This window comes from Panulirus ornatus, chromosome 21 (genome assembly GCF_036320965.1).
Source record: "Panulirus ornatus isolate Po-2019 chromosome 21, ASM3632096v1, whole genome shotgun sequence".
Classification (NCBI taxonomy): domain Eukaryota; kingdom Metazoa; phylum Arthropoda; class Malacostraca; order Decapoda; family Palinuridae; genus Panulirus; species Panulirus ornatus.
This window is the reverse complement of record NC_092244.1, coordinates 7053353-7079309: the sequence shown is the minus strand read 5'-3', so window position 1 is coordinate 7079309 and position 25957 is coordinate 7053353. Positions and strand designations below refer to the sequence as shown.

Genomic DNA, 25957 nt, shown 5'->3' with positions numbered 1-25957 from the left:
ATTATAAGTTATTTATCAGGGTTGTAAAGACAATATCACCTATGGGTCACGTAACTTACTATATCTCATGGGAGTAAAGCAGTTAAGCAGTTAGGTCTCGGCAACAGACATAACCTATTGGCCAGGCTAAGAAATATATGACTTGATGACACCCGAATCATTAAATAAAAAGGAGTTCCAAAGCTCTGAAAAAAATTACTGATGGAATTTAGGTGAACAGCAACACTTCCTCAACTAATGAATGCATCGTTTTGTGAAGGGAAGAGCCTCTCGTCCCTCGACCGTTTTGTCAAGGAGAAACCCTCCCGACTTCTGACTGTCTTTTCATGAGAAGAGAATTCAGCCTCCCTGCCGTCTACTGAAGGTATGAGACTCTCGCCCTTGGTCATCTGCTCTAACGAAAAGCCTTTCCCTCGGCCGTCTGCTCAGGGGAAGAGCCTCCCGTTATCCGGGTCGTCTGCTCAAGGTAAGAGCCTCTCGACTGTCTGCTCAGGAGAAGAGCCTCCCGACCCTTGGCCGAACGCTTAAGGGAGAGGTTCTCGACCTTCGGCGTCTTTTCACAGAAAGAGCCTAACCCTAGGTCATCTTCTCTGGGGAAGAGACTTTCGACCCTTGGCCGTCTGCTCAAGGAAGAAGCCTTCCTACCCTCGGCCGTCTTCTCAAGGGAAAAGCCTCCCGGTTGGTCTGCTGAAGCATATTCCCGGCTTATTTGTTTTGTCTTGCTACAAGAAAAATGTTGATGGGACATTATGCCGTCACTCGTGTAATGTACGATAATTCTTGGTGCCCCTTGTAGAGGTGGGAGGTTCATATTTATACCACGTATGTATAAATAAAGACAAACTCCATGGGAAAAAAATGCTTTGTTTTTGTTTTTCATATAGCTTAAGATAAACAACGGAAGCGCTTTTAGTTTTTATTTGTCAACTGTTGCACGTGAATGTTAAGTCACGTTAGTTCAAAGGAACGTAACATACTATATGCATAAACAATCACGTAAATCTTTGAGTCAGGATTGTCTATAATCTTAAAATGTCAATTTATCCACCATTCTTGTCTGAAAACTTTTTCTTTTCTTTAAACAATCTAAACATAAAAGTCTTCAATATATGGAAATTTTTCACACCAGAAGATCTTAGGCTGTTCCTACAGAGGATATTATTTTCTCAACATAATAACACTGCATAACTTCGAAGTGAGTTTGGATTTGTAGAACTATACCTAAGTTGAGAATGTGTAAATCGCCAACGAGAACATATTTTTGAATCCTTAAGATGGCTCAGTTAAAGATCTTTTTTATTTGTTTCTTGCCAGCAAAATTAATTATTTTACTTCTCGTATTCGTTGTCGTAACCAAAGTCTGATGTAAGCGGTAGAGATCTTCTCTAGTGATACTTGATATGACATCCAACCTCTGATGGCCTCCATGTCCCATCGTTCACTGATCACTGTATAACTTTCTATAATAACTTATTGATACTGAGTTGTGAATGTTTTTACCTAGGAACTTCACGAGCTAAGAGCACAGAGACTTCACGGTACTGAATTCTAATTTACCAGACTCGCTGTTGAAGTACTGCCCAGAGAACACTTGGAAGTTAAGCCACTAGTGACAGCGCCATCGCCCTCATGTACTGTGCTATGCTGTACCCACAAATACACAAGGGTACTGGATTACACTATCATATAATTCTTATCTTCCTAACATTGCGTGCACTGTGCAGTGCATGGAGGCCTTGATCCCTGTCCATTTGCACTATACACTCCATCACTGTCTCATGTTTTCTCTCTTTTTCACGTTACTTGTGATTTATCAATATAAAGTGTTCAGATGATATTGCTTTCAGTACTTGGCGTCGTGAGGTGCTAAGAATCTCGGCATCCTGTTGACTCTGCTCACAATGAGAGGAGAACATACCTGCAGTATTGGCTCCACCCATTTCTCTGCCGTAAGACCCGCCTCTTTCTATATAACACACACAGTTACAACGTTTCCTTAATCCTTTCCTTCTTTTAGACAACCAAATGTCCAGGGATGTTTTTTACTGGACCTCTTTTGCATGTATGATATTTTTTTCACCATTTTTATAGACATAGATACATGCATGCATGTTGCATGCTTTGTAGACCTGAACTCCAAAGTTTGATTGTCTTTTGGAGTAAAACGTGTGAATCAATTCATAATATTTCACATGTCTCACCTATTATACTATTTTTTTCTCTGAACTCTGTCGTATCTCTCGACCAACTCACTAATACAAGGCTATGCTAGCCACGCACTTGCTTAAAGTCTCTATCATGGGAATTTCACCTACACCACTGTGGCCCAGTTCTTCAAAATGAGGCTTACTCCCTTTTTGTCCTGACATGACAACGTATTCGTATTCCTAGTTGTTTAGGATTTCTTGATCGCTCTATAAGACTCCTTTTCTATACCATTCCCTCTTTCCACACGTCTTAGACACTAATGATGGCGCCAGACCATTTTAGAGAACTAACGATTTTCTTTTTCAACTTTTTGTATATAAACAGCTTCACCTCGTTTTACGCTTATCTAGATAACGTATAATAGAGGTCCTTATTACATGTATGGGATATAATCCTTCTAAGTCTCTTCATCTAAGGTTTGATCGCTCTTGTTTTAGATTCACCCGACCCATGAAAAGAGCAGTGATAGATTCCTTATGTGCATCACACAGATGACACCAGAGATGTTGCGATAACTTGCTTTGATCCTATTAGGTTGTGATTATCCCCACACTGTTCTTCCTGTGGTTAGGTGTAATGGTGTGATGTGACATTTGATTTAGTTCACTGACAGCCAAGTATCTTGCTCAGCAATATTTAATCGTATGGCTTAGATATACTAAGAATGCTCTTCCTTAGGCATTACTAAATCGATCTATTGAGATTAGTTTGGATTGCATAACACATATCAGTGGTTACGCATTGAGAATGGGATTGTTTGTCAGATAATGTTATTTGTCCAGGAACGTAACATGCAGGCACAACTAAACTTCAAGTGATTAAAACTTTTTTTTTTAGATGACGAGCAAGCAATCCTGTGTCAGGAAATGTATAAGCTGTATATAAGAATATTGACTATCACCATGTATTTCTTTTGTGATCCTGTAAAACGATTGCGGATATGTCTCCGTTTGTTGATATGAACGTCATCTGTTTGCCACCATGGCGTCGTCGAAAGACTTTGCTGTGCTCGACTTACAGGTAACTGGGTTTCACACGATATTGATGAATTTTATTTGGGTATACATCCCTGTAGATCAAATAGCATAGTTTGAACTATGTGTCAAAATTACCGAAATAGTTTGTAGTAATTACACTTAACGATGACTTCGTAGTTTACTAGATTATCCTCGTCGTTGGGGCTGTTATGGGCCAAGTGTTGTCTGGTATTAGTAAACCAGACAACTCTGTTGTGGACGTGGCATTTCACTCGCACGTTTTCTTATGAATGACTGCTTTAATTGTGATTGCAGTATGTTGACGTTCTTTCTAAGAGTGTCTATGTATGTAACTTTTTAAATTCTTACATATTGGTACAAATAATTGAGCTCATTTCGTTAATAGTTATACGTGGTTACCATTTTGTTTTGTATCTAGTTAAATTATATTTTTTCTCTTATTCTTTATGCCATTTATCATTTTGAACTATAAGGATTTGTTTATTTAATGTTATTTCGATGAAATATTTAAACCTATACACTGGACATGTATTGTTATTTGCCAGACAAACCCTAACCCCGCATTGTGGACCGTGTAATAGTTGCAGTTTTAACTAGACAGGGTATGGGTAATTTACCAGAAAGTGGGCGCACATGTTATTTTATATATTATGATGAAAGTGATACCAATGGATTTCTTACATTAGAATTGTTACAGAGTGTGGATTGAGTTAACACGAAGTGGTTAGGCCTTTGAATTAGAGGGATCGTGGTAAGGAATGGATTTGAACCACTTTCATGAAAACCTAACAGCTATTACTGGAGGGATACCTACGCCTTCTCAAAGTGAATTTTGGATGACCTACAGATGGCCCAAAACAGATCTCCACTTGTCTCTTTTTCTGATTCTGTAGACCTTTATTTGGTTTGTAAATCATGATGCAAAGCATTTACAACTTGAAGGGTGAAAAAATACAAAACACCCCATAACATCGATTATGTTTATACCGAAGACCAAATTCCAATAGGTATAGGTGTCAGAATCTGTTAGAAAGGTTGTCAGTTATATTGATAAGCAACTCCTTTTAAAACAGAGGTTGTGTATTCAATTTTAATAATAACTATAGCCACTTAAAAAGAATTCAGCTTGCTGATGCTTTTCAAGCTGTTATCCTGCTGATGGTGTCCCCTAAGTAGTGGACATTTTTTTCCAGTGATTAGTTTATTTTGATGGATCATATTGCAGTGTCTTCTCATACTGAGACTTCACATATAAAGAACACAAAAGGGGATGGTTCTTGCATGTTAGGATTGTTTGGCTTGGAATCTTCTTCCAGTTTTTTGAAGGAGATATGTACAAGACTATTTCGAACACTGAAACTAAGCAGGGAAATGTGATAACTTGTATACATTACAAATTATGGAAGAATCTGGAACTGCAAGTCATTAAAGTGTTGAACTTTAATGGTAATCGTAGATCAATGTAAGCACAGAAAATGCACAAGATTATTTAAAGTAAAATGAAATTTGTAGCATGATTGGACATTTAAGTAGCTGTCTGAAGATAGCTATTCAGTAATGTCTGAATTTTCATATGTATATGATAACTGCAGTACATTGTTATTGTCATTTTATTAGTAGTAGTCATAGCATTGGTTTTGTAGGTTTTAAAACTAATCACAAAAGCCGGGTTTTCATAGTTTTGCATATGATAATCATGTTAATCTTCTTTTTCAGAATGAATCACAAGACCTTGGAATGGACCTACAGTTTCAAGGTATGAAAAAAGGACACATTTCTATCACCGTTTCATGTACTGTTTTTTTTTTTTCCCGCTGTCTCCCGCGTTTGCGAGGTAGCGCAAGGAAACAGATGAAAGAAATGGCCCAACCCACCCCCATACACATGTATATACACACGTCCACACACGCAAATATACATACCTACACAGCTTTCCATGGTTTACCCCAGATGCTTCACATGCCCTGATTCAACCCACTGAAAGCACGTCAACCCCGGTATACCACATCGATCCAATTCACTCTATTCCTTGCCCTCCTTTCACCCTCCTGCATGTTCAGGCCCCGATCACACAAAATCTTTTTCACTCCATCTTTCCACATCCAGTTTGGTCTCCTACTTCTTCTCGTTCCCTCCACCTCCGACACATATATCCTCTTGGTCAATCTTTCCTCACTCATTCTCTCCATGTGCCCAAACCATTTCAAAACACCCTCTTCTGCTCTCTCAACCACGCTCTTTTTATTTCCACACATCTCTCTCACCCTTACGTTACTTACTCGATCAAACCACATCACACCACACATTGTCCTCAAACATCTCATTTTCAGCACATCCATCCTCCTGTGCACAACTCTATCCATAGCCCACGCCTCGCAACCATACAACATTGTTGGAACCACTATTCCTTCAAACATACCCATTTTTGCTTTCCGAGATAATGTTCTCGACTTCCACACATTCTTCAAGGCTCCCAGAATTTTCGCCCCCTCCCCCACCCTATGATCCACTTCCGCTTCCATGGTTCCATCCGCTGCCAGATCCACTCCCAGATATCTAAAACACTTTACTTCCTCCAGTTTTTCTCCATTCAAACTTACCTCCCAATTGACTTGACCCCCAACCCTACTGTACCTAATAACCTTGCTCTTATTCACATTTACTCTTAATTTTCTCCTTTCACACACTTTACCAAACTCAGTCACCAGCTTCTGCAGTTTCTCACATGAATCAGCCACCAGCGCTGTATCATCAGCGAACAACAACTGACTCACTTCCCAAGCTCTCTCATCCACAACAGACTTCATACTTGCCCCTCTTTCCAAAACTCTTGCATTCACCTCCCTAACAGCCCCATCCATAAACAAATTAAACAACCATGGAGACATCACACACCCCTGCCGCAAACCTACATGTACTGTTATATCTGTATTATCTAGATTTTTTAATTAGGGCTTTGTTTGTTATGACATTCTATGGACAGGAAGGAGTCCCCCCCCCTCTCCCTTCAGTATATTTCATGTCACTTACATTTCTGCTTCAACTGCAATTAAGAAGTTCATATATCAGTTGATATACAAAAGTAAAACAAAATTTTTGAAATAATGATGATCACACATGTATTTGCCTTACTGTGTTGTAGATTTCTTGTGGGAAATTTTTTTCAGATATTGGAGACTTTGGAATATGGTTTTCCCTAGCTCATGTAAATAGTAGAGGATGTATGAATTTTTGTGTCACATTAAATGTATTGTTCATGCTTAAACGTGTTGTGTAGTTTTGAACAATATATTAATTGGGCTTATTTGCATCAATGACAGCATGCGCTACCTGCCATTTAGCAACCAAACTATGAGTACTTTCGTTAGCTCAGGATACTGTGCTCCTTTGAGCTGTCCTTTATATGATTCCTTTTTTCTCCATACATTTCTTAGCACTTTCATGAATTATTGTTCTTTAAGTTTCATAAATATTTTTGCATGTTAATCTTTATGCTTATTTCAACCCCATGAATGTATCTTGTTTTATCTAGCACTTGGGGAATTATTAGTGGCTGCCAAGCATCCACAAGCACTCAACACCTACCCAGTGAAACAAAGATCCTCCCAATACATTACTATTTCAGTATGCTTAGTGCTCAATTTTTTGCAAAATCACTATACCCCTTTCAGCCTAGCAACTCCGTAACTAACCATTAACCCCAAAGTAGAAATATAAAAACTTACCCTTACCTCACACTTCACTACAATTTATCACCTTTTGTCCTGGATGATGGATGTAGCTGCAGGAGCCTCACAGAAATGGAATGGATTTCCACCTACTTGTTTTTCCCCTTTTTTTTTTGTTCCCTTTATTTCTGACATGTATAATCTCTTAGTCATTCTCTCTCCACTCATCCTTTCCATATCTCCATACCATTTCAGCTCTCATGCATACTCTCCATACTACCACACCTCTCTCCTCCCCTATGATTTTGTATTCAGTTAATCCTCCTCACATCATATGCTGTCATACATTTCATTTCCAGAACTTTCATCCCATTCTGTGCATTTTTCATCTTGAGCCCATGCCTTGCATTTGTACAATGCTGTCAGGAATACTGTACCATGAAACAAACCCATCATTGTTCTCTCAGACACTGGTCACTCTTTCCACACAACTCAGTGCACCCAGAACCTCTAATACCACTTCACCATTTGCTCCCTCCACTGATGCTCCCATTTGCTTTTTGTTCTTCTCATGCTATTCACATCCTTCCAAAACATTTTCTTATCCTCCATAAAGATAACTGATACTCTCTCTAGATATATATTCATTGTCCTGTCTTTGTTTCAATTAAGGTACAGCAGTGATGTAAGAAAATAAGATATCACATCAGACATGGCAGTAATAATTTAATTTTCTTGTGATGGAAATAACATGATTCTTTTCTTTGTATTGTTCAAGAAATATTCATTGTATAATTTTAGGAAATTATTATATTGATTAGCTACTGACATAAAGGAATCCTCAGATTTTGGTGCTCCGACCCAGCCAATAAGTGTAAGCAGTGGCCAACATGAGCAAACCATACACTTCTCAGAGTTCCCTGATTCAGCAGAGGATGAACAAGAGCATGATAAGGTGAGCCCTCTGCTGAGAATAATGGTAGTAATACAATATAAACGAAGAAGTTCCTGTTAATATGACTGAGCTCTATTATTTCTTCATGCAAATAGCATCTTTGTATGACTTAAAAGGGCTTTAGATATATGTAACTCTGAATTGGAGGGATCAAGAATTTTTTCATACTGTATGCTTTAAAAGTTGATGAACAGTAATAGGTAACTTTGAGTAAATGAAATCAAACTATGCATCTATGCTTGCTCTGGTATGGCTAGGAGCATACATTATATATCCAAGTTGTACTCATTTATCAAGATGGAGATCAGAAAGGCAGCATAGACACAGATGCAGGGGATGAAAATACTCTACAGAAGGGAAAGCAGGTAAGGAAAGGAAGAAAGAATATAAAGTACGTTAATTCTGTGTATTAGGAATTTGCTAGTTTGTTATGTCTGAAAGAGTGCATGGGAGATAAATTAATATTTTATCACTTAAGGATGTTCTACATTTTATTTTGTAAGGGTAGATGTCATTTTTGGGACAAGTATTGGCTTTGTGACACAGATATGTGCAAATCATTATCATAGAATAAAAATGCCTTGAAATGTTGAGTTCCCCATTTTGTAAGAACAATGTGATTCAAACTTCATGATGGAGAATACTATAATTTCTGTGAAGACATAGTTGACATTGGAACTTTTTTGACTCGAACATAAAAGAGGATAGATGGATAAACTTACCGCTTTGTACCAAGAGATCTAGATAATGATTGATTTATATTTCACCACCAAATAGAACAAGATAAAATAACAGGAAACCTTAGAAAAAAATTCTCATACTATCTCCTTGGTGACTTATGTAACACCTTTCATAAGTAAGGTTCATGGTTATAAATCATATTCAGAAAAAGCAAATGAAGTGTGTGGTGTCATAATGAAAACTTGGAAATGTGATGACATGGACACTGAGGTGTCACAGGAGGAAGGTTATGGGGAATTAGCTCATACGTTAAAGACCTTCTCAAAACAACTGAGCTCTTAAAAGTATGCAGTTGTTTGATAGAAGTGCTAGGTAATAATGTTTAAAAACTTGGGCTTATAGACTTATTTATTCCACCTAGCTAAAAGCACCGGAGGTGAAACCAAAGGAATTTACAGGTTAATTTTGAAATAAGGAATCCTTCCAGGAAGACCTAGGAAGGTTTACCTTTAACCTCCGTACTGAAGATGGAAAAAGATTAAGAACAATATGGTTGCTGAGGAACTCCTAGAAGTAGTGTAGACAGACACTGGCAGAAAAGGGAAAATTTTGTACTGTGAATGGTTTGCCTTTTAGCAGATAATAGGTCTAAGAAGAAAAAAATACCTATTTGTATCTCTGATACCTATTCTCCTTTGAAGCTCCCATCAAGGGGGTGGCCATGGCAGAAGAATCTCCACTTATCCCTGTCCTTAATTCCTCCCTGACATGCACCATTCTATACACTCTTCCCCATTTCTTTACCTTCAGTACTCCTCCACTCTTTTTTCCCATGTCACAGGTGATTATCCTCTCTCGTCAACCGCTTTTATTATATTATCATATACTGTCCTTATAAACTACATGTCTTTCATCCTTTCCACATGCCCAAACCACATGTAGTGTTGATTAACTTTGTAGCATGAAAACCCCCTTTTTTCCCCAGACTATATCATTGATGAAATACAGACAACCTTGGATATCAAAGAATTATAGTGTGGGAGAATTTAGCTAACAAATACATTTGAAAAAATAGATAAACTGTCTTTTCTCAAGCATGGTACTTTTTACATTTTTAGATTATTTTTGCTATCCCTGTACTTGATTTAATTCCCTATTCTTGCGTGTAAGTTTAGATATAATTTTCCCTTTTAATGGTCATTAAGAGTCAAATGTAATGGTTGTACGATTGCTCCAGGACATGTCATTAAAATGTGAAAATGGGCATTTCCATAACAAGAAAACACATCCCTTGTTCTTGTAAAACTGTACTTATTATTGCAAGCAACTAATCATTGTGTCATATATATGATCCAAATTAACAGGGAAGAAATTTTTATTTTACCATGTGTTTAGAGGATTACTGTTGGATCTAATTCAGGAAGGAATGGGAATAATCAGCAACTGAAAATTTTGGAGATTTTAAATGAACCACATCTTCCTGTGAAGATGGAATAAGGATTACATGATAAAGATAGATTTTTTCAGTACATACTTTTTCTTAAGAATTAATCATTAGTTATTAAGGTTCTTAAGTGAATTTTAAATGGCTCTTCTTTAGATTACTAAGAGTTTTAGTATGAATGGGGTGTACTGGATATTTTGGGTATTAACAATTCATTGAAATACAAGGAATATTACCATACCAGAGTCAGATTAGCATGATAGTCAGTATGCATTCATGATGAATTTAGGAAAAAGTAGAGATGTATCTATTAAAGAAGCTAGACATTACAAGTACTTGATAATTGATGGTTCGATAGAGAGATAAGTCTTGATAAATAGATGTTGCATGTTTTGAAAAAAGCAAAAAAGAAAAGTGAGGGAGTTTGTTATTTCCAGATTGGTCCCAAGATTAAGAGATGTAAAAGAGAAGATGGCTCAACTCCTCTATTACCATTGTGTCCCTCAGAGGTGCATGTAGCTGCAGTTCTGCCAGAAGGTGTACATGGGAAAGTAGATCTTGCTGAAGTTGTAGTTCTGCAGGTGAAAGAGAAGCAGTGCACTTCACTTGCTGTAAAAGAACTATCTCAGAAACTACCAGTACCTGCTCTTAGTCACCTAAAGAGAGTACGAAGATTGGTAAGAACTTGTAAAGTGTTCGAGAAACAGACAGAAGATCAAGTAAAAACAACACATGAAGATTATTTGTTTGTGTACCTGAACTTTATAGAGGATTTTGGTGTTCATCCTGTTCAAGAACTCTGTGGTGATAATATCATGCCCTTAAGTATGATGGACACAGAAAAAATCTTTTTAAAACTCAAGGAAAAGAAAATTGAGACTTCGGTATTTACAGGGAAAGCATTTATTTCCAGAGTGGCTAGGTATGCCCCAAGAATTCGTGAGATGTATGATAAGGTAGCAACATATTGGCCTTGTTCCTATCATGAAGACACTTATCTTACTCAGCTCTCTTCTGCCAATTTTTTCTCTGAAAATGAAATAAAGATTATTGTAGAACATATGAATAAAGCAATAGAAATGGGCAGTAGGGCAAACATGGAAGGAAATCCATCGGTTGGTGTTGTGATCATAGACAGCCAAAGTGGACAAATTGTTAGTGTTGCACAAGACCATAGGCATGAACATCCTTTGCAACATGCTGTCATGATAGCCATTGATAATGTGGCTAGAAGGCAAGGTGGTGGGGCTTGGACTCAGAATGAATTTTTTCCTAGTGGAAATCCTTTTTATGGAGATGGTAGAAAGAATGCATCAGATACAGCTTTGATAATGGAGGAATTAAGTGCAGTTACTGATATGAACAATGAAAGTTCTTGTGTTCATAAAGATACAAAAACTACCAGTATGAAAACTTTGAATTCTCAGATTAGTTGTAATGGATCATATATATGTACTGGATATGATGTCTTCATGACGCATGAACCATGCATGATGTGTGCAATGGCTTTATTACATTCACGTGTCCGCCGTGTTTTTTATTGTTGCCCAAATCAACACTTGGGTGCTCTAGGATCTGTAACAAAGCTCCACATTTTGTCTGGTATTAACCACAGATATGAAGTGTTTACTGTTACTCCAACATGATAAGGCATTTTGAAGTACTCAAATACATTTTAAGGGCTTAGGCAGACAAAGGTAAATGATGGTTCTTTTGTTGTACAGTTAGATAAAGGTAAGGTTAATGGGATGAAACGACATTGAGATGTATATGCAGCATATATGAAGGTGAACAGTTAAAGACATACATGCAGTGTATATAAAAGGGTGCACAAAATTTATCTGAGATGTGAATTGGAAGAAAGAGGATGTGATTATGCACCATGGTAGTGTAGATAAATGGTAAAGAGATGACTGCTGTGATGACTGGCATATGATAAGTTGAATTATTTTTGTGAATCATAAGGAGACAAAAGCGTGTTTTTATTTTTCATATATAGGAAGAGTTAACAATGGAAAAATGAAGGATATTTATTAGTTATATGAATGTCTACGGTTCATAGAAATTTTCGAGTTGTTGGTTACAGAAAGGGGGAAGTTCTATGTTCATGTTGCAGTTGTGGGAGCACTGTATTTTTAGAAATTTACATTGACCTGGTAGGGAAGAAGATGCAGTTTTGGACAGTCAACTTCTGAATGAATGTACTCGTTGTGAAGGTAAAATTAGTTCAGTTCCCCATGCAAGAGCTTTCTTCCTGAATAATTTTTGTGCACATAGAGAAAAGGTTTTCTCATATTCCATATGTACACATCCAAAGGCTTTTTGCTGGCTTAATGTTGTGAAAATAAGTTATCAAAACCATAGATAATTAGTGTGATATTTTGTGGATTGACTGAGTCACTCTGTTGAGAAATTAATTCAAAATTAATCAATAAAGGCATTTTTTTATAAACCTCACCAGCAAATTGCATTTCTTGTGTCTCCGCAGTCCTGGCTTACTAAAAATTTGCACACTTTATCAAGACCCCTATGTTTACGTCCATTATTACCTTGTCGATGAATAGATAATCTCTTAAAAGCCTATATTAGTTTTCCTTGATCCCTTTCACAGAATGAGTTTATACATGCTATATTTTCCTCATCCACGATTATGATGGAAAAAATGGTCACAAAAAGTCAAAACATGCCTGATTATCGAGGGTTGCAAAAAAATGGTACAAAAATAGTTAAAACACCTGATTACCAAGGTTTACATTTACTTTCCTTGAAACTTCTTTGGGTTGTAGTTTATGGATACTTAAAAAGAAGCATGACTTATTAAGTGTGATGGGAAAATAATTTCAAAGAATATCATGGGGAAAGTAATAAATTTAGATATGCAGTGCTTCATTGTTGCTCCACAAGCAGTGAACACAAGGTAATGGAAATAACCCTGAGGCAGGTGAGGTTCCTGGGATAGTCAAGGTTTTTCAGTTACCACCACATATCTTTCTCTCCATACTTCCATCTCCTTCTCTGTGTTCCCTTTTTTCTTGTTCCCTCCACTTTTAACATACATATATCCCTTTCATCATCCTATCCATTTGTCCAAGCCATTTCAGCACTCCTTCAGTTCTCATATGCATATTCTTACTACCACACCTCTCCCTTACCTGTCATTTTTTATTCAAACATTGTCCTCAAACATTTTGTTTCCTACACATCCTCCCTCTCCCATACATTTTAACTAGGAATCATGCCTTGCATCCATACAATATCATTGGGATTGATATATCATCAGACATGTCCATCTTGGCCTTCACAGCAAAAGTATCTCCCATTATTATTTTTTAGATTAGTCCACAATCTTTGTTCATTCACTGAAGCAGAAGGGTGGTTGATTGGGTAGTTGACAAGTGATCTGTGTATACGCCACTGAACAGATTTCCAGGTGTGCATTGTTTTGCTTCATTAGTTGATAGTTTCTTGCATATACATTCCTTTAGTTCTTAAGATTTCCCTGTGCAGATCACTAATCCACACAGTTTGTTTATAACTTTTGATGATCTCTAAGAGTCGGGTATGTTTACCTTACAGCTTATGGATGAAACTGAGAATGGAGAACCAACAGGACTGAAGTCAGGTGCATCATTTTGGACATTTGAGTTTTACCAGCAGTTTTTTGATGTTGAAAGTAAACAAGTTGGAGATCGAATTCTTTGGTCTGTGGTACCCAAACCTGGAGTAAGTTACTTGCAGTCATACATTCGACCAAATCCTGATCTTTATGGTGAGTTCAAATGGATTACTTTCAGTGGTGTCTGCTGTTAACATATGACTTTTGATTATTCACTTTTTATTACTGATGCTTGAAGTTTTGATTTATTTTTCATGATTTAAAAGATTTCATTAATGTGTCAAAATCAGTCAATATTTTAATGCTATTTGAAATTTACCTTTAAGAAGGGAGTGCTGAAAAACAGCTTATTTTAGGATGGTCTCTTGACTATTCATATCTTAAATTTGGGAGTTCCAAATTATGTGGTCTTGAAAGGTACTATCCTCTGCAGCCTTTTCATGAGTGAGAAAGACATTCTATAGGATATCTCTAGAAAAACCAAGGTTATTACCCTCTAACTCTCAGTATTTCCTGTAAAGAAACACTGACTGTTCTTATCCTTTTCTAAACATTCATTCATGACTATGACAGCTTGCTGGTTTTGGGCCCACTCTCGGCCAGTCAGAGATTGCCACAGCGATCACGTCATCATCCCACCAGGTCCTAGTTGCTAGCAGTAAAGAACTGCATAGGGTCTCATGCTGTCAAGATACCTAGTGCATGCCATCAAACTGGCTTTTTACCTATTTACAAATTTTCTTCCTTTTAAACTTAATTGATAATGAAATTAAAGCAATTTAATTTAGTTAAGTTAGAGTGGTGAACTATTATTGGTGTTTCATTTATAGAGAATACATGAGCCCAGGAGGAAGGTGGATGAAGGTACAATTGTCAGGGAGGAAGTGTTGGGGAAAATTATCCTGACTCACCCAACCTACCTCCAAGTGCCCCCATTGATTTGAAGTTGGGCTTCAGCCATTCCTACAGGCTTTTTGCAATGCTTATGCATCACTGCAAACTTTCCTCTTATGGATTTGTAGTCAGCAAGCAATATGAACTCTCTGTACACCTTATTGTGGTGAGCAAATCTGGAACAAGTAATCATATAATCCATTAACAGTGAACACTGTCCAGCAGTGAAAATGACTTAATATAAATAAGCTGATTACTTATCACACTACTATCAAATTTCGGTTTATTAGGAGAGACAGTTGTGTCTAGCCATCTGGTATATTTGACCAGCATAATTTGTTTATGGATGGGGTTGTTAGGGAGGTGAATGCAAGAGTTTTGGAAAGAGGGGCAAGTATGAAGTCTGTTGGGGATGAGAGAGCTTGGGAAGTGAGTCAGTTGTTGTTCGCTGATGATACAGCGCTGGTGGCTGATTCATGTGAGAAACTGCAGAAGCTGGTGACTGAGTTTGGTAAAGTGTGTGAAAGAAGAAAGTTAAGAGTAAATGTGAATAAGAGCAAGGTTATTAGGTACAGTAGGGTTGAGGGTCAAGTCAATTGGGAGGTGAGTTTGAATGGAGAAAAACTGGAGGAAGTGAAGTGTTTTAGATAGCTGGGAGTGGATCTGGCAGTGGATGGAACCATGGAAGCGGAAGTGGATCATAGGGTGGGGGAGGGGGCGAAAATCCTGGGAGCCTTGAAGAATGTGTGGAAGTCGAGAACATTATCTCGGAAAGCAAAAATGGGTATGTTTGAAGAAATAGTGGTTCCAACAATGTTGTATGGTTGCGAGGCGTGGGCTATGGATAGAGTTGTGCGCAGGAGGATGGATGTGCTGGAAATGAGATGTTTGAGGACAATGTGTGGTGTGAGGTGGTTTGATCGAGTAAGTAACGTAAGGGTAAGAGAGATGTGTGGAAATAAAAAGAGCGTGGTTGAGAGAGCAGAAGAGGGTGTTTTGAAATGGTTTGGGCACATGGAGAGAATGAGTGAGGAAAGATTGACCAAGAGGATATATGTGTCGGAGGTGGAGGGAACGAGGAGAAGAGGGAGACCAAATTGGAGGTGGAAAGATGGAGTGAAAAAGATTTTGTGTGATCGGGGCCTGAACATGCAGGAGGGTGAAAGGAGGGCAAGGAATAGAGTGAATTGGAGCGATGTGGTATACCGGGGTTGACGTGCTGTCAGTGGATTGAATCGGGGCATGTGAAGCGTCTGGGGTAAACCATGGAAAGCTGTGTAGGTATGTATAGTTGCGTGTGTGCACGTATGTATATACATGTGTATGGGGGTGGGTTGGGCCATTTCTTTCGTCTGTTTCCTTGCGCTACCTCGCAAACGCGGGAGACAGCGACAAAGCAAAAAAAGAAAAAGAAAAAAAAAAAACTATTGCAAAACGATAGACTGGTCCAAGACATACACTCGTTATGTAATTCTACATTTAATGAAGCCATCAGTTTTGTAACGACACAATTTGCAACATTGGGCACACTTCCACCATACCAGTCAGCCACTATATACATGTGCAACATCAAATTTACTCCATAGAGATTGAATTTGGCACAAGATTAGAAAATACTATGTTGCTTGTTGCTTGTTTTTTACCTTTTGACTGTGGCTTACAATGGAAGTATCTTGTCACTGTGCAGTAACTTTGAACACTAAAGTGATGCTGGCAGCGCTGCTTATTCTGTTTACTGGGCAAAGTTCCAGATGTTCCATGTCATATTTGAAAGTATCGTTCATAAGCATACAAATGTAAATCCAAATACTAGTTAAGGCTGAATATGAAGTCCTTGGCTTTTGGATTTATTCTGGGTTACAGTAATCTGGTATGAACCATATGGCCATCAGTGTTTATTGTCTCCCTGCTTGACTCACCATATCATTCATCATCATCTGGCTCTTCTGTTTATGAGGGGTCAGCATGAAGTTGATGTAGGGTTGGCCAAAGAGGTGAACACAGCATTTCATATGTAATCTCTGTAATTTAACCTTGAATAAATAGATGGATGAATATTTTATTCAGCCGTGATTGATCTAAGGGAAACTTGACTTTAGGCAGTTTGGTAGTTTACATGCAAGTAATTTCAGTTGAGTGAGATCTTCAGTGAGTGAGGTACAGAGAAATGGGAGTTGGATTTTTTTACATAATAGGAGTGGCATATTTTCCGGGGAATGCAAGACTGTCATTAATATTTTCATTTCAGGCCCATTCTGGATATGCATTACCCTAGCCTTCACAACAGCCATTACTGGTAATCTTGCAAATTATTTGGCCACAAGACCTGAAAAGACATATGTGTGGAGATATGAGTTTCGTAAAGGTATAGTTATTCATCTTTAACTTGTGTTTTTATCTTTTACTGAGACTGTTTGTACTTGCATACTGTTTAGAAAGATGCATACAGAATCTTTTCCAAAAATTTTGGTTACTAACCATATTAACATATTCAGCTTTGTTAGAAATCTGGCATCAAATGTTATTATGAGTTGAATTCTTTATTTTCATTTGGTGGTAACATGAGAGAAAGTTGTTATTTGCTTTGGCTGAAAAAAGATAAGATTTGGTAACATGAAAAGATTTGCAGGCTAGCTGTAGGAAGCATACTCATAGTGATGTTATTAAGGCAATATGTTATGTATTATTATGATTTGAAAACATTACCACAAAACAGTGTAGCACTCAGAATACAATTGTTATAGCTTATCTTTTGCAGCTGTATTTTCCTTATAATTTCTTTTCATATTAGGGTTAACCATGTCTGAATTTTACCATCATGGATCAGACTTTGTGATTACATGAGAAATGGTGAGAATAACATAGGAAATAATTCAGTCTTTTTAGATTTTCCAAAACCCACTACTTTTTTTTTTTTTTTTTTTTTTTTTTTTTTTTTTTTTTTTTGCTGTCTCCCGCGTTTGCGAGGTAGCGCAAGGAAACAGACGAAAGAAATGGCCCAACCCACCCCCATACACATGCCTTGATTCAATCCACTGACAGCACGTCAACCCCGGTATACCACATCGCTCCAATTCACTCTATTCTTTGCCCTCCTTTCACCCTCCTGCATGTTCAGGCCCCGATCACACAAAATCTTTTTCACTCCATCTTTCCACCTCCAATTTGGTCTCCCTCTTCTCCTCGTTTCCTCCACCTCCGACACATATATCCTCTTGGTCAATCTTTCCTCACTCATTCTCTCCATGTGACCAAACCATTTCAAAACACCCTCTTCTGCTCTCTCAACCACGCTCTTTTTATTTCCACACATCTCTCTTACCCTTACGTTACTTACTCGATCAAACCACCTCACACCACACATTGTCCTCAGACATCTCATTTCCAGCACATCCATCCTCCTGCGCACAACTCTATCCATAGTCCACGCCTCGCAACCATACGACATTGTTGGAACCACTATTCCTTCAAACATACCCATTTTTGCTTTCCGAGATAATGTTCTCGACTTCCACACATTCTTCAAGGCTCCCAGAATTTTCGCCCCCTCCCCCACCCTATGATCCACTTCCGCTTCCATGGTTCCATCCGCTGCCAGATCCACTCCCAGATATCTAAAACACTTCACTTCCTCCAGTTTTTCTCCATTCAAACTCACCTCCCAATTGAATTGACCCTCAACCCTACTGTACCTAATAACCTTGCTCTTATTCACATTTACTCTTAACTTTCTTCTTTCACACACTTTACCAAACTCAGTCACCAGCTTCTGCAGTTTCTCACATGAATCAGCCACCAGCGCTGTATCATCAGCGAACAACAACTGACTCACTTCCCAAGTTCTCTCATCCCCAACAGACTTCATACTTGCCCCTCTTTCCAAAACTCTTGCATTCACCTCCCTAACAACCCCATCCATAAACAAATTAAACAACCATGGAGACATCACACACCCCTGCCGCAAACCTACATTCACTGAGAACCAATCACTTTCCTCTCTTTTATTGCCATGAAATATTCACTTGGATTTTTTTTCATGCACAGATATGCCTCTCTCATATAAACCATTCTCCTAGTCATGACCATGTTACTTTGAGAAAAATAATTTGGCTCAGGTGTTTTAACTCTCTCATAGGCAGAATTCAAAATGGCAAAATATGAAAACAAGGACAGTTGACTAGAATATATCTAGAGAAGAAAATATTGGGTGGGGGAGTTAAAGGAAAGGAACTGAAATCAAAAGTAGCACTGAGACCAAGATGTCTCTCTTGGGATAGACTAGGGCAGCATGCTCCACCTGTCCTGGTGCTTCATGTGGATCTTTGAGACCCATCCTACTTTTTCTGAAACATTTGTTCAAGCGTAAACCTTTAGTCAAGGAAGCAGCGCATCCTAATGTAGAATACTGTTGGGATAATTCCTTGAACTACAGATGCTATGCATTTTTAGGAATTGTTCCCAGTTGTGATTTCGATTGCTTACTTTGTAAATTGTAGTTCATCATTCCATTTAATTTTGGATTTAATTTTTGATTTCAGAAGTTACTTCCTTTCAGAGTAACAAGTATGATTTATGAACAGTACCTGTTGTTTACAAGCATTGACCTCCTTGACTTTTTTTCTTTTACTTGAAATTATTGATTGATAATAATGTTCAAACTTATGATCTGTAGCAGTGATAGACTCTTCCAGTGTATTAATCCCATATTTTTAAATAATTACAGTTACCTTAGCTGCCTCTGCAATATTTGCATATGCTTGGTTGGTCCCACTTGCTGTTTGGGGTGTGCTAGTGTGGCGAGGATCACGGGCAAAAATCTCACTTCTTGAACTCCTCTGCATCTATGGTTACTCACTTGCTATTTTTGTACCAGTTTCTGTAAGTAACTGAAATTTTGTTATTGTCTTAGAATTTTAGTTACTACTTTAGTACACTTTTTTTCTGTGGAATTTGTCTTTTTAAAAAGAATAATACTGAAAAACAGTATATAGTATTTTGCTAAATTTGCATAACTAATTGGAGAATGTTAAGCTGGAATGTTAAGTATTCAAGGTAAGGTCAGTTCCTTTTGAAAATTTCAGATATTATGGATGGTACCACAACCTTGGTTCAAATGGTGTCTTGCCATTGTTGCACCAGTATTGAGTGGTAGTGTGTTAGTGCGAACAATTTGGCCATCTCTCTCCCATGATTCCAGACAAATAGCCATTGGTATTGCTGCCTTCATCCTAATGCTTCATGCTACACTTGCACTTGGTTTTATGGTAAGTCTAGAAAAAAGATCACAGTTCTAGTAACCAGTATTATTTTCTTGAGAAATGAAATGTGACAGATATGTAATTAATATGGAAGTGAGTAAAAAAACAGAAGTAAGCATTTTGATGAAGTAATCTGTTATGAGAGAATTTGCAGTGAAAAACTTTTTGAAGTTAGGACATCAGAATAACACTGGCTAAGGGACTGACTAACAGCTTGATATGAATTGGTAAAACTAATGCCAATTTAATCATTGTGTAAACAGTTGGTTATTCAGATGCTGATTGAGGACAAGACAAGGCCGACCACAAAGCTGATGTCGTCCTTACCATTATAAACAGAATCATTCCTTTCCTGAACACATGCTAAAACAGTACATTTTCTACCAAATGACACCCCACCAAACTTACATCCATCCAAATCAGATTATGATTAATATACTCATACCCCTAGCGAGTTCCTGTACTTTTTCCTTTCCATTACATCTCGCTTCCCAACAGTACTTAACTAATTTTTTCATACATATTCATAATTTCTGTGTTAGCGAAGTAGCGTTAAAAACCGAGAACTGAGCTTTAGGGGGAACATCCTCACTTGGCCCCCTTCTGACTTTCCTTCCACATGCAGAACACATGGTATCCTTATTATAGACTAAACAGTTGAATTTATATTCATTATCACCCACAATTTGCGTACCTGCCTGACTGCCTTCCAGACTTAATGACGTCCATGTCCCCTGACCTAAATGTTCATCTTCTCTAACATCTACCACAACCTGGAAGAGCATTTATGACCTCCTATCTGACCTCCTTTCCATAGTTATCACACGTTAGTTCATGAAATTCACAGCCACCTAAATGAAAATCTACATCAATTTTGATATAAATGTAAATGAATCCAACTTGATTAGAAGTAATTGCTGTAATGTTAAACACAGTATTACTGTATCTCATTGGTCATGTCCTGTTTTACTTTTCAGTTATATTTCTTTAGTGCTCCCGACAAATATCCATCAAAGTTGGTTCCAGCTCAGCCTGACAATGATACTGGCCCCGTAATCTCACCACAGTCACTACCCATCAAACAAGAAGGAGTTGCAGACAAAGCAGATGCAGTTCAAGTAACTGAAAAAACTAAAGCTGAGAAGGAAGATGAGGACCCAGGTGATAGCACTAAGAGTCAAGGAGAGGATGTAAATGAAGGGAAGGCTGCTGTGAAGAAACATCCTTTAGATGGAAAAGGAAAAACTGAAAGAAGTATTAATGCTCATCAGCAGAAGACCAATGCCAGCAATTTGGGAATGGGCACAAATGTCTGATGTCTTCAGTCTTGCTGTGATATATATCTATTAATGCTTATGTGTGGAATTATGATGTTCAAGAAATTTTCATCATTCCTTCTTGAAAATTTTATTCCAGCAATCATTACTCAAGATATCTTTCGACTATGTACCTCTTTATTAAGCATCTTTTAAAACCTTAACTTTACTCACTTAAAATGAAGAACAATATATATATATATATATTGGTAATGTGGTGAATTGTGGGGTCCCTTTTTTCTTATACGGTTTAGTTTCAGCTATGTGTTTGACAGCAAGAATTGGATTGGTGTGAACTTTAGTAATTATGGCATTACATATATATTGTTACTGTTTTCTGTCATTGAGATTGAATGCCGTACTGAAGAAGTTGTACCTATTGCCGATCATGGGAAGTCATCTTGAACTCATAATTTTATTAGTTTTGTTTCAGAAACTTGCTTTGCTACTCCTAACATGACTTTGTGCTCATGCACAGTATTCTTTCTGCAGTGGACTAAAAGAAAAGCATATGCAAGTGCAGGTAAATCTGTTTGCAGTGGTGATTACATAAGCACTGTGTAAAGCTACTTGCAGTGTAAACTGCCCATTAAAATGTTCACTCTGCCACATTCCTGAAGGTTACAAGCAACAGTGAAGGTGGTTATAGCAGCCCATTCTGCTCTTCAGTTATATGTTCCTCTGATCAACACCTATATGAACAAGCCTTGTGATTCAAAAGCTGTTAATTTTTGTCCAGTGATGTGCTTCGGAAGTATTTTGATTTTCAGGGTCCATGTTGAGTTAAACTTTTTTCATGAAAATTTTCCATTCCTTGTATAGTGAGGTAGCACCAGGAAAATGGAAAGAACAGCCTCATTTGTTCACGTCAACTCTAACTCATATATAACATACTAAAACCAGAGGCCCCAGTCCACAGCAAACCCCACAGACCTTTTCATGATTTCCCATGACCCTTTCACTTTCCATGGCTCTGCCCATTAAAAGCATGACACCCTATGTATACCACATTGCTTCAGCTTGTTCTATCCCTTGTATACCTCTTGCACTCCTGCATGTTCAGGCCTGATAACTCAAATTGTCTTTCTTTCTATCCTCTTAGCACCTTCCACTTCCTCTAGATATACTGCAGCATAATTTGGTGGAACCTGAAACGACTGTTTTAACACTTTGGGTCCAGAAATTACTTTCAAGGGAACAACTGAAAATGGCTGTTTGTAGCCATTAGATGAGAGCCTGTGAATGTGATTCTTTCAAACTTTACCTATTGAATAACCCCAGGCAAAATCATTTTTGCTCATTTGTTCTGGGTACTGCCACACTAATGTAGGAAAGAGCGAATAAGTGAGAAATAAAAGAAAGGAGACATAATTTGCTCTTTATATATATAATACTTCAGAAAGATAGATACCTGAGAGGAAACAAAGAATTTAGAACACTCACAAATGTTTGTATTTTAAGATGAAAAAGGCACAATTAATTCTAGAAAGCTGTAATTAGCTTATCTTTTATTTCACTTTATCACAGAATTCTTGTTCCCTTTGGGAGCTTCCCTTTTTGGAACAGCAGTTGTCGAATATCAGAAACAAGTTAGATGTTTTTCTATGTCCTTGGGATGAAATTGCATCTTAGAACTAACTGCCATGACTGCAGTTGATTTTCAGACCCAAACACTATTTTGAAAGAGACCAGTCAACCCACCTCAAATATCTGGCTTAGGAAAGGCAAGTTGATGTGGATGTTGGTATTGATTCACAAGATTCTAACCCATTAGATGAAGCAGTCTCCTCTTGTTAAGGTGCGTGGATGAACCTTTTAGAATTCACATTTTATTTATTTCTTATCGAGTGAATTTACAAATGTCATAAGTGACTCATTTAGTTAAACCTTTAATTTTATGTAATGGCTCTCATTTGGCTCAAAATATATCATTTGATGTACTTTAAGCACAGTATTCTGTCCTGAATTCTGACAAGAATTTGTTGATATTATGCAATAATAAGCAATATTTCTTGAGTGTAGGGGTTGATATCCTTGAGTTACGTCAGATTTATTGAGCATATTACTTGTTAAGTAGCCTTATAGAGCAGACATCTGAGTCTGTTATGAGTGACTGTTGTACACTTAACACAAGTACATGACTGAATCTAGTGCTTCAGTTTTCATTAGCTCTCTCAGTTTGGATCTACCATTATGAAACCTGAGGGTGGGAAAATTCATTCCTCACTAAATTGCCTGTCAATCTTTGTTTTTCAAGGGAACCTTTCAGGTCTTTCAGTGGATTGGTTTGGACAGTTACTGGATAGATGACACACTGAGTAGTATAACAAAAAAGTATGATTGCTCATTGGTCCTGCATTAAGTAGTGCCTTCCTTGGAATGATAATCCAGCCATTATGAGGCCTAAGAATGATGTGTACATACACAAATATTGTGTGCATGTATCAGCTTGTATTGTAGTGCATTCCTGTCATGATCACTTAATTGTGATATGCTGATTACAACATATGTAGATTTAAGTATGGTAGGGTAGTAAGCCTGACTTAGGGTGAGATAACTTCCCTTACCATTACCATCCTGCAGGATTGTAATTAGGATCCCAGCTCTGCATGATTAGTTTCCACAGAAAGTGCTTGGATCTATGCGCAGGATCCACCTCATGTAAGTGGAAATGGAGTTAGTAGATCGATAGTATTTAGTTTTACTCTCAGTTTTAGCTTCTGTAAAGTAGTTTCTATAACATAATGCTTTTGAACTACTGGGTGAAGAGCTATTGCAGAGTTGTCATGTATCATTATCCTGATTCCTTGTAAGACATACATAATATTGGGAGCAGTCAGTTGTGATGACATAACTTAAGTGTCTTTCAGAAATAGTTGAACGTAGTTCTACAAAAACATGTATCTTTCCTAAGTTCTGAAATTTTGTTAATCGACTTCTACTGCAGAATTTTTTTTCTTCCAGACGTAGCTAATGTTGCCTGACGTAAGGAAGTTAGTTCATTCATGTAATTCCAAGTTTCTTTTGATAAGTCTTATGGGTTGTATCCCAGGATATGGTTCCAGAAATCCAAAATGATATGCGCTTGATAGTGGATATAGCTCTCATAACATTTCTGCTTACTTATTTTGTTAGGAATAATTACTCTTCATTCCAGTGTTTTGAAATCTGGTGTTACATCTTATAGTGAAGTTGTACATTGAATTATTGTTTCAAGGAAAATTTACTTTTTGTAAGGATGTGTTTTTATCCTTCATATGTTATAGTTGCTGGAAATGCTAATGCAAGAATCACAAAGCTTAATGATAACTGTGCTTCTAAGAATTGGCACATGATGTCATATAATCTCAGATTACAATAAATGTAAGACAAGCAACACACTGTATAATACTAAAAAGGTTATTTGTCACATGTACAGATATTTGAGTGAAACAGTGTTAAGTAGTGATGTAATATATGGGGTGGTTAACTTTTTATAGTACTCTGTCTTGCATCAGGGAAGTGGCAACTATAATAGATGGCAGTTGTTACAAATGTGGACAAAGCATATATTGGGAGGTAATAGGTTATTGAAGCCAAATGCAGCTTAACCTGCCTTACTGTACTAATCATGACACATACCTTTACCTCATTAGTGAGGAGAAAAGCTTTGTGATCATGTATATTTTCACTTCAGATCAGCTCTTCATGTCAAGTGCTAAAGGGCTTAAAGTCATGTCAGTATGAGCATTATGCAAACAGTAATCTTGTTCTTTCAAGTTGTGTTAAAAGTACTAAAAGAACTATCAAGGATGTCATTCATTTGCTGGTGAAACTGTATACAGTAAGTTATATTCCTAATATGGACAAACTGTTTTTCAGCTGATTTTTGCTTATGCATAAATTAACATTAGGGTGTGTTTGTGGTTTGGGGACAGTAATTTACACTCCTTTCAGTAGGAGTTGGCTGTGATGTGTATTAAACATTTTTGGGGACTAGTTTTTTCTTTGCTATATGTAGATAGTGGAGCATAATATACTTTTATGCTAATAAAAGGGGATATGTTAAAATGCAAGTTATGTAGGTCATTTCATAAAAAATATGAACTTGGCATTGTAGCCCCAGAGTTGTACGTATTCTGCATTCCATATATATGTATATAAATATATTTGTGTGTTTGAGAATGAGAGAGATTAAGATTTATTCTGGTATGTACTATATGGATATTTTGAAAATTGAGATACATAGTCATACTGTATATGATAACTTTTAGTAAAGTTATTTCACCTCAGAGTCTGATAATGTTTGTAACAATTGGTAATCATGCCATTTTTTATAATCTAAAATTATTGGAAATAGTAAATAGTAGATTTTCCATTGAAAGTACTGTAGAATGACAATAGATTATTGGGATATCTTATGTCATTTAAAACCACAAATGATTTGTAAAAATACTTATACCAATATTGCCAAGGACTTTAGAGGTTTTAGTCGAGAGGTAACATTTGGGTAAGACTGGCTGAATGATGTCACTGGCATTAGATGTTATCAGTGTTTTACGTCCAAGACTGGTTAGAATATAATGTGAAATGCACGGCTTGTTGTTATAATAATTTTATCGGTAACCTTAATTTGTGCTCAAGGGGTCATGGTTGTACTTTTCATAAATATTTTGGATCAAATTTGATATCATCTACTATCAGTTTACTCGCACTTCAGATTCTGTCATATTGATTGTTAAGTTCTTATGACCCTCATAATGTCCATATAATACTTGTTTTAATAAAAAGTCAAATGTTTCATTTCTTTTGTACTTAAGCTCCAATTTTTATCCAGTAAGTGGCTCATTATGTATGTTGGAGTTGGTTGCAGACTTACTCAAAACACTTGTCATGATGTATATCATATTCCTCCACAATGCAGGCTTTCCTACAAACAT

General features: G+C 37.2%; 1 protein-coding gene across 9 annotated transcripts; it reads left to right on the top strand.

The window, feature by feature from the left end:
- On the top strand, nucleotides 1-25817 carry LOC139756323 (protein YIPF1-like). 9 transcript variants are annotated; one of them, XM_071675639.1, is made up of 9 exons: nucleotides 479-678; nucleotides 1848-1949; nucleotides 4923-4962; nucleotides 7720-7829; nucleotides 13531-13723; nucleotides 16713-16829; nucleotides 19188-19342; nucleotides 19546-19728; nucleotides 20700-25817. In XM_071675639.1, the coding sequence occupies exons 2-9, from the start codon at nucleotides 1902-1904 to the stop codon at nucleotides 21036-21038; spliced, it is 1185 nt and encodes a 394-aa protein (XP_071531740.1). In that variant the 5' UTR covers nucleotides 479-678; nucleotides 1848-1901; the 3' UTR covers nucleotides 21039-25817. The 9 variants fall into 9 exon arrangements, with proteins under 9 accessions (XP_071531736.1, XP_071531734.1, XP_071531735.1 ...); XM_071675641.1 differs by lacking the exons at nucleotides 479-678; nucleotides 1848-1949 and adding an exon at nucleotides 3139-3228; XM_071675642.1 differs by lacking the exons at nucleotides 479-678; nucleotides 1848-1949 and adding an exon at nucleotides 3418-3530.
- The last annotated feature ends 140 nt before the right edge of the window (nucleotides 25818-25957 follow it).

Bases quoted from the DNA above. Each gene is read 5' to 3' on its own strand.
- LOC139756323 (XM_071675635.1), top strand. From the start codon at position 1,902: ATGAGAGGAGAACATACCTGCAGTATTGGCTCCACCCATTTCTCTGCC. The intron at 1,950-4,922 runs GTAAGACCCGCC...CTTCTTTTTCAG, and splicing joins GCTCCACCCATTTCTCTGCC to AATGAATCACAAGACCTTGG. The intron at 7,830-10,391 runs GTGAGCCCTCTG...TGTTATTTCCAG, and splicing joins ATGAACAAGAGCATGATAAG to ATTGGTCCCAAGATTAAGAG.